Source organism: Oncorhynchus kisutch, unplaced genomic scaffold (genome assembly GCF_002021735.2).
Source record: "Oncorhynchus kisutch isolate 150728-3 unplaced genomic scaffold, Okis_V2 scaffold4031, whole genome shotgun sequence".
NCBI lineage: Eukaryota > Metazoa > Chordata > Actinopteri > Salmoniformes > Salmonidae > Oncorhynchus > Oncorhynchus kisutch.
Window position 1 is genome coordinate 1 of NW_022265976.1, and position 10,000 is coordinate 10,000.

At 51.3% G+C, this 10,000-nt stretch overlaps 1 protein-coding gene across 1 annotated transcript in view; it reads left to right on the plus strand.

The window, feature by feature from the left end:
* Positions 1–5,040: 5,040 nt before the first annotated feature.
* Positions 5,041–10,000, plus strand: part of LOC116373372 (vacuolar protein sorting-associated protein 13B) — a gene marked incomplete at its 5' end in the record, with an annotated part of 130,288 nt that continues 125,328 nt past the window's right edge. Inside the window, one exon of the mRNA XM_031821907.1 lies at positions 5,041–5,222. Within this exon, the coding sequence (XP_031677767.1) occupies positions 5,041–5,222 (182 nt within the window). The remainder of the gene's footprint in view (positions 5,223–10,000) is intronic.

Consider the following 10,000-nt stretch of genomic DNA (forward strand, 5'->3'; position numbering starts at 1 on the left):
ACACACACACACCTGTTATTTAGGGGACACACCTGTTATATAGGGGACACACACACCTGTTATATAGGGGACACACCTGTTATATAGGGGACACACAAACCTGTTAACCTGGACTATATAGGGAACACACACACCTGTTAACCTGGACTATATAGGGGACACACACACCTGTTAACCAGGACTCTAGTAGTGGACTATATAGGGAACACACACACCTGTTAACCTGGACTATATAGGGAACACACCTGTTAACCTGGACTATATAGGGAACACGCCTGTTAACCTGGACTATATAGGGAACACACCTGTTAACCAGGACTATATAGGGGACACACACCTGTTAACCAGGACTATATAGGACACACACACACACCTGTTAACCTGGACTATATAGGGGAGACACACACCTGTTAACCAGGACTATATAGGGGACACACACACCTGTTAACCAGGACTATATAGGATACACACACACACCTGTTAACCTGGACTATATAGGGGAGACACACACCTGTTAAAGAGGACTATATAGGGGACACACCTGTTAACCAGGACTATATAGGGAACACACCTGTTAACCAGGACTATATAGGACACACACACACACCTGTTAACCAGGACTATATAGGACACACACACACACCTGTTAACCTGGACTATATAGGGGACACACACACCTGTTAACCTGGACTATATAGGGGACACACACACCTGTTAACCAGGACTATATAGGGGACACACCTGTTAACCAGGACTCTAGTAGTGGACTATATAGGGAACACACCTGTTAACCTGGACTATATAGGGAACACACCTGTTAACATGGACTATATAGGTGACACACCTGTTAACCAGGACTATATAGGGAACACACCTGTTAACCTGGACTATATAGGGAACACGCCTGTTAACCTGGACTATATAGGGGATACACCTGTTAACCAGGACTATATAGGGAACACGCCTGTTAACCTGGACTATATAGGGGACACACACCTGTTAACCTGGACTATATAGGACACACACACACACCTGTTAACATGGACTATATAGGGAACACGCCTGTTAACCAGGACTATATAGGGGGGACACCTGTTAACCAGGACTCTAGTAGTGGACTATATAGGGAACACACCTGTTAACCAGGACTATATAGGGGACACACACCTGTTAACCAGGACTATATAGGACACACACACACACCTGTTAACCTGGACTATATAGGGGAGACACACACCTGTTAACCAGGACTATATAGGGGGGACACACACCTGTTAACCTGGACTATATAGGGGAGACACACACCTGTTAACCAGGACTATATAGGACACACACACACACCTGTTAACCTGGACTATATAGGACACACACACACACCTGTTAACCTGGACTATATAGGGGACACACACACCTGTTAACCAGGACTATATAGGGGACACACCTGTTAACCATGACTCTAGTAGTGGACTATATAGGGAACACACCTGTTAACCAGGACTATATAGGGGACACACACCTGTTAACCAGGACTATATAGGACACACACACACACACCTGTTAACCTGGACTATATAGGACACACACACACACCTGTTAACCTGGACTCTATAGGGGAGACACACACCTGTTAACCAGGACTATATAGGGGACACACACACCTGTTAACCAGGACTATATAGGGAACACACCTGTTAACCAGGACTATATAGGGAACACACCTGTTAACCTGGACTATATAGGGGACACACCTGTTAACATGGACTATATAGGGGACACACCTGTTAAACAGGACTATATAGGGGGGACACACACCTGTTAACCTGGACTATATAGGGGACACACACACCTGTTAACCAGGACTATATAGGGAACACACCTGTTAACCAGGACTATATAGGGAACACACCTGTTAACCTGGACTATATAGGGGACACACCTGTTAACATGGACTATATAGGGGACACACCTGTTAAACAGGACTATATAGGGAACACACCTGTTAACCAGGACTATATAGGGAACACACCTGTTAACCAGGACTATATAGGGAACACACCTGTTAACCAGGACTATATAGGGAACACACCTGTTAACCAGGACTATATAGGGAACACACACACCTGTTAACCAGGACTATATAGGGAACACACACACCTGTTAACCAGGACTAATATAGGGGAACACACCTGTTAACCAGGACTATATAGGGAACACACCTGTTAACCAGGACTATATAGGGAACACACCTGTTAACCAGGACTATATAGGGAACACAACCTGTTAACCAGGACTATATAGGGAACACACACACCTGTTAACCAGGACTATATAGGGAACACACCTGTTAACCAGGACTATATAGGGGACACACACACCTGTTAACCAGGACTATATAAGGAACACACCTGTTAACCTGGACTATATAGGGGACACACACACCTGTTAACCTGGACTATATAGGGAACACACACACCTGTTAACCAGGACTATATAGGGAACACACCTGTTAACCAGGACTATATAGGGAACACACCTGTTAACCTGGACTATATAGGGGACACACACACCTGTTAACCAGGACTATATAGGGAACACACCTGTTAACCAGGACTATATAGGGAACACACCTGTTAACCAGGACTATATAGGGAACACACCTGTTAACCAGGACTAATATAGGGAACACACACCTGTTAACCAGGACTATATAGGGAACACACACCTGTTAACCAGGACTATATAGGGAACACACCTGTTAACCAGGACTATATAGGGAACACACCTGTTAACCAGGACTATATAGGGAACACACCTGTTAACCAGGACTATATAGGGAACACACCTGTTAACATGGACTATATAGGGGACACACCTGTTAACCAGGACTCTAGTAGTGGACTATATAGGGAACACACCTGTTAACCAGGACTATATAGGGAACACACCTGTTAACCAGGACTATATAGGGAACACACCTGTTAACCAGGACTCTAGTAGTGGACTATATAGGGAACACACCTGTTAACCAGGACTCTAGTAGTGGACTATATAGGGATTAGGGGACCATTTGTGACACACCCTTGTTGTTAGGTGAACAATACACAGCGTGTTGGTTCTGGGGTAGTTTACACTGCAAGCTCCAGGCCTTAGAAAAGTGTGTAGGTTCTGGGGTCGTTTACATTACAAGGTCCAGGCCTTAGAACAGCGTGTAGGTTCTGGGGTCGTTTACATTACAAGGTCCAGGCCTTAGAACAGCGTGTTGGTTCTGGGGTCATTTACATTACAAGGTCCAGGCCTTAGAACAGCGTGTAGGTTCTGGGGTCGTTTACATTACAAGGTCCAGGCCTTAGAACAGCGTGTTGGTTCTGGGGTCGTTTACATTACAAGGTCCAGGCCTTAGAACAGCGTGTTGGTTCTGGGGTCGTTTACATTACAAGGTCCAGGCCTTAGAACAGCGTGTTGGTTCTGGGGTAGTTTACACTGCAAGCTCCAGGCCTTAGAAAAGTGTGTAGGTTCTGGGGTCGTTTACATTACAAGGTCCAGGCCTTAGAACAGCGTGTTGGTTCTGGGGTCGTTTACATTACAAGGTCCAGGCCTTAGAACAGCGTGTTGGTTCTGGGGTCGTTTACATTACAAGGTCCAGGCCTTAGAACAGCGTGTTTGTTCTGGGGTCGTTTACATTACAAGGTCCAGGCCTTAGAACAGCGTGTTGGTTCTGGCCCTTTGGAATTTGAAGTGGTCGTCTCGGCCAGACTAAGTTGACTGTTGACTGTAATTAAAGAAACGTCATTGTCCATTAAGCCATTAACACCCCTTAGTGAGAACACGTCTAAATGCCCATTAACACCCCTTAGTGAGAACACGTCTAAATGCCCATTAACACCCCTTAGTGAGAACACGTCTAAATGCCCATTAACACCCCTTAGTGAGAACACGTCTAAATGCCCATGAACACCCCTTAGTGAGAACACGTCTAAATGCCCATTAACACCCCTTAGTGAGAACACGTCTAAATGCCCATTAACACCCCTTAGTGAGAACACGTCTAAATGCCCATTAACACCCCTTAGTGAGAACACGTTGTCCACTTCTAAATGCCCCGGTACTTAACAGACAAGTGACTCTGCAGAATGTCTTCTCTCTCTGGCTGTTTGAAGTGGACTCAGAGATAATGGATTTACTGCCAGGGCCTGGACATCTCTGTCTCTCTGTCTCTCTGTCTCTCTCTCTCTCTGTCTCTCTCTCTCTGTCTCTCTCTCTCTCTCTCTCTCTCTCTCTGTGTCTCTCTGTCTCTCTGTCTCTCTGTCTCTCTGTCTCTCTGTCTCTCTCTCTCTCTCTCTCTCTCTCTCTCTCTCTCTCTCTGTCTCTCTCTCTCTCTCTCTCTCTCTCTCTCTCTCTCTCTCTCTGTCTCTCTCTCTCTCTGTCTCTCTCTCTCTCTCTCTCTCTCTCTCCGTTTCTCTCTCTCTCTCTCCATCTCTCTCCGTTTCTCTCTCTTTTACAGTATATTTTTACTCCGGACTTCAACATTGCCCGTCCTAATATTTCTGCATTTCTTAATTCCACTATTTTACTTTTAGATTTGTGAATGGTTAGATACTACTGCACTGTTAGATACTACTGTACTGTTGGAGCTAGAAACACAAGCATTTAGTTAGATACTACTGTACTGTTGGAGCTAGAAACACAAGCATTTAGTTAGATATTACTGCACTGTTGGAGCTAGAAACACAAGCATTTCTCCACTGATAAATATGTGTATTGGTCTCCCGAGTGGCGCATCTCAGTGCAAGAGGCGTCACTACAGACACCCTGGTTCGAATCCAGTCTGTATCACAACCGGCCGCGATTTGGAGTCCCACCGGGCGGCGCACAATCGACCCAGCGTCGTCCGGATTTTGCCCGGAGTAGGCCGTCATTACAAATAAGAATTTGTTCTTAACTGACTTGCCTCATTAAATAAATAAATGTGATTTATATGTTGACTAAGTGTCTTGTCCCCCCCCTGCCCCCCCCCCCCCCCCCCCCCCCCCCCCCCCCCAGCTCCTGACCTGGTGCTTCGTAAAGTGATCAACTTCAGTGACTGTACGGTGTGTCTGGATAAGAGGAACGGCAGTGGAAAGATCCAGTTCTACCAGGATCCTCTCCTCTACAAGTGTTCCTTCAGGACCCGACTCCACTTTACCTACCATAACATCAACTCTAAGATCCCTGCTGTCATCAAGGTGAGACGCACAGGTCTGTCTGTCTGTCTGTCTGAGACGCACAGACCTACTGTCTGTCTGTCTGTCTGTCTGCCTGCCTGTCTTTCCGTCTGTCTGTCCGGTCTTGTGAGACCCTCCAGGAACAGGGTTGGAGAGCCCTGGTCTGGACGTCTCTCTACAGGAACAGGGTTGGAGAGCCCCGGTCTTCACATCTCTCTACAGGAACAGGGTTGGAGAGCCCTGGTCTGGACGTCTCTCTACAGGAACAGGGTTGGAGAGCCCTGGTCTGGACGTCTCTCTACAGGAACAGGGTTGGAGAGCCCCGGTCTTCACATCTCTCTACAGGAACAGGGTTGGAGAGCCCTGGTCTTCACGTCTCGACAGGAACAGGGTTGGAGAGCCCTCGTCTTCACGTCTCTCTACAGGAACAGGGTTGGAGAGCCCTGGTCTTCTCGTCTCTCTACAGGAACAGGGTTGGAGAGCCCCGTTCTTCACGTCTCTCTACAGGAACAGGGTTGGAGAGCCCTGGTCTTCACGTCTCTCTACAGGAACAGGGTTGGAGAGCCCTGGTCTGGACGTCTCTCTACAGGGACAGGGTTGGAGAGCCCTGGTCTGGACGTCTCTCTACAGGAACAGGGTTGGAGAGCCCTGGTCTTCACGGCTCGACAGGAACAGGGTTGGAGAGCCCTGGTCTGGACGTCTCTCTACAGGAACAGGGTTGGAGAGCCCTGGTCTTCACGGGTCGACAGGAACAGGGTTGGAGAGCCCTGGTCTTCACATCTCTCTACAGGAACAGGGTTGGAGAGCCCTGGTCTGGACGTCTCTCTACAGGAACAGGGTTGGAGAGCCCTGGTCTGGACGTCTCTCTACAGGAACAGGGTTGAAGAGCCCTGGTCTGGACGTCTCTACAGGAACAGGGTTGGAGAGCCCTGGTCTTCACGTCTCTACAGGAACAGGGTTGGAGAGCCCTGGTCTGGACGTCTCTCTACAGGAACAGGGTTGGAGAGCCCTGGTCTTCACGTCTCTCTACAGGAACAGGGTTGGAGAGCCCTGGTCTGGACGTCTCTCTACAGGAACAGGGTTGGAGAGCCCTGGTCTTCACGTCTCTCTACAGGAACAGGGTTGGAGAGCCCTGGTCTTCACGTCTCTCTACAGGAACAGGGTTGGAGAGCCCCGGTCTGGACGTCTCTCTACAGGAACAGGGTTGGAGAGCCCCGGTCTTCACGTCTCTCTACAGGAACAGGGTTGGAGAGCCCTGGTCTGGACGTCTCTCTACAGGAACAGGGTTGGAGAGCCCTGGTCTTCACGTCTCTCTACAGGAACAGGGTTGGAGAGCCCTGGTCTGGACGTCTCTCTACAGGAACAGGGTTGGAGAGCCCTGGTCTGGACGTCTCTCTACAGGATCAGGGTTGGAGAGCTCTGGTCTTCACGTCTCTCTACAGGAACAGGGTTGGAGAGCCCTGGTCTGGACGTCTCTCTACAGGAACAGGGTTGGAGAGCCCTCATCTTCACGTCTCTCTACAGGAACAGGGTTGGAGAGCCCTGGTCTTCACGGCTCTCTACAGGAACAGGGTTGGAGAGCCCTGGTCTGGATGTCTCTCTACAGGAACAGGGTTGGAGAGCCCTGGTCTGGACGTCTCTCTACAGGAACAGGGTTGGAGAGCCCTGGTCTGGACGTCTCTCTACAGGAACAGGGTTGGAGAGCCCTGGTCTTCACGGCTCTCTACAGGAACAGGGTTGGAGAGCCCTGGTCTAGACGTCTCTCTACAGGAACAGGGTTGGAGAGCCCTGGTCTTCACGTCTCTCTACAGGAACAGGGTTGGAGAGCCCCGGTCTGGACGTCTCTCTACAGGAACAGGGTTGGAGAGCCCTGGTCTGGACGTCTCTCTACAGGAACAGGGTTGGAGAGCCCTGGTCTTCACGTCTCTCTACAGGAACAGGGTTGGAGAGCCCTCGTCTTCACGTCTCTCTACAGGAACAGGTTGGAGAGCCCTGGTCTGGACGTCTTTCTACAGGAACAGGGTTGGAGAGCCCCGGTCTGGACGTCTCTCTACAGGAACAGGGTTGGAGAGCCCTGGTCTGGACGTCTCTCTACAGGAACAGGGTTGGAGAGCCCTGGTCTGGACGTCTCTCTACAGGAACAGGGTTGGAGAGCCCTGGTCTTCACGTCTCTCTACAGGAACAGGGTTGGAGAGCCCTCGTCTTCACGTCTCTCTACAGGAACAGGTTGGAGAGCCCTGGTCTGGACGTCTCTCTACAGGAACAGGGTTGGAGAGCCCTGGTCTTCACGTCTCTCTACAGGAACATGGTTGGAGAGCCCTGGTCTGGACGTCTCTCTACAGGAACAGGGTTGGAGAGCCCTCGTCTTCACGTCTCTCTACAGGAACAGGGTTGAAGAGCCCTGGTCTGGACGTCTCTCTACAGGAACAGGGTTGGAGTGCCCTGGTCTGGACGTCTCTCTACAGGAACAGGGTTGGAGAGCCCTGGTCTGGACGTCTCTCTACAGGAACAGGGTTGGAGAGCCCTGGTCTTCACGTCTCTCTACAGGAACAGGGTTGGAGAGCCCTCGTCTTCACGTCTCTCTACAGGAACAGGGTTGGAGAGCCCTGGTCTTCACGTCTCTCTACAGGAACAGGGTTGGAGAGCCCTCGTCTTCACGTCTCTCTACAGGAACAGGGTTGGAGAGCCCTGCTCTGGACGTCTCTCTACAGGAACAGGGTTGGTGAGCCCTGGTCTTCACGTCTCGACAGGAACAGGGTTGGAGAGCCCTCGTCTTCACGTCTCTCTACAGGAATAGGGTTGGAGAGCCCTGGTCTTCACGTCTCTCTACAGGAACAGGGTTGGAGAGCCCCGTTCTTCACGTCTCTCTACAGGAACAGGGTTGGAGAGCCCTGGTCTGGACGTCTCTCTACAGGAACAGGGTTGGAGAGCCCTGGTCTTCACATCTCTCTACAGGAACATGGTTGGAGAGCCCTGGTCTTCACATCTCTCTACAGGAACAGGGTTGGAGAGCCCTGGTCTGGACGTCTCTCTACAGGAACAGGGTTGGAGAGCCCTGGTCTGGACGTCTCTCTACAGGAACAGGGTTGGAGAGCCCTGGTCTTCACGTCTCTCTACAGGAACAGGGTTGGAGAGCCCTGGTCTGGACGTCTCTCTACAGGAACAGGGTTGGAGAGCCCTGGTCTTCACGTCTCTCTACAGGAACAGGGTTGGAGAGCCCTCGTCTTCACGTCTCTCTACAGGAACAGGGTTGGAGAGCCCCGGTCTTCACGTCTCTCTACAGGAACAGGGTTGGAGAGCCCTGGTCTTCACGTCTCTCTACAGGAACAGGGTTGGAGAGCCCCGTTCTTCACGTCTCTACAGGAACAGGGTTGGAGAGCCCCGGTCTTCACGTCTCTCTACAGGAACAGGGTTGGAGAGCCCTGGTCTGGACGTCTCTCTACAGGAACAGGGTTGGAGAGCCCTGGTCTGGACGTCTCTCTACAGGAACAGGGTTGGAGAGCCCTGGTCTTCACGTCTCTCTACAGGAACAGGGTTGGAGAGCCCCGGTCTTCACGTCTCTCTACAGGAACAGGGTTGGAGAGCCCTGCTCTGGACGTCTCTCTACAGGAACAGGGTTGGAGAGCCCTGGTCTTCACGTCTCTCTACAGGAACAGGGTTGGAGAGCCCCGGTCTTCACGTCTCTCTACAGGAACAGGGTTGGAGAGCCCTGTCTTCACGTCTCTCTACAGGAACAGGGTTGGAGAGCCCAGGTCTTCACGTCTCTCTACAGGAACAGGGTTGGAGAGCCCTGGTCTTCACGTCTCTCTACAGGAACAGGGTTGGAGAGCCCTGGTCTTCACGTCTCTCTACAGGAACAGGGTTGGAGAGCCCTGGTCTGGACGTCTCTCTACAGGAACAGGGTTGGAGAGCCCTGTCTTCACGTCTCTCTACAGGAACAGGGTTGGAGAGCCCTGGTCTGGACGTCTCTCTACAGGAACAGGGTTGGAGAGCCCTGTCTTCACGCCTCTCTACAGGAACAGGGTTGGAGAGCTCTGGTCTTCACGTCTCTCTACAGGAACAGGGTTGGAGAGCCCCGGTCTGGACGTCTCTCTACAGGAACAGGGTTGGAGAGCCCTGGTCTTCACGTCTCGACAGGAACAGGGTTGGAGAGCCCACGTCTTCACGTCTCTCTACAGGAACAGGGTTGGAGAGCCCTGGTCTTCTCGTCTCTCTACAGGAACAGGGTTGGAGAGCCCCGTTCTTCACGTCTCTCTACAGGAACAGGGTTGGAGAGCCCTGGTCTTCACGTCTCTCTACAGGAACAGGGTTGGAGAGCCCTGGTCTGGACGTCTCTCTACAGGGACAGGGTTGGAGAGCCCTGGTCTGGACGTCTCTCTACAGGAACAGGGTTGGAGAGCCCTGGTCTTCACGGCTCGACAGGAACAGGGTTGGAGAGCCCTGGTCTGGACGTCTCTCTACAGGAACAGGGTTGGAGAGCCCCGTTCTTCACGTCTCTCTACAGGAACAGGGTTGGAGAGCCCTGGTCTTCACGTCTCTCTACAGGAACAGGGTTGGAGAGCCCTGTCTTCACGCCTCTCTACAGGAACAGGGTTGGAGAGCTCTGGTCTTCACGTCTCTCTACAGAAACAGGGTTGGAGAGCCCCGGTCTGGACGTCTCTCTACAGGAACAGGGTTGGAGAGCCCTGGTCTGGACGTCTTTCTACAGGAACAGGGTTGGAGAGCCCTGGTCTTCACGTCTCTACAGGAACAGGGTTGGAGAGCCCTGGTCTGGACGTCTCTCTACAGGAACAGGGTTG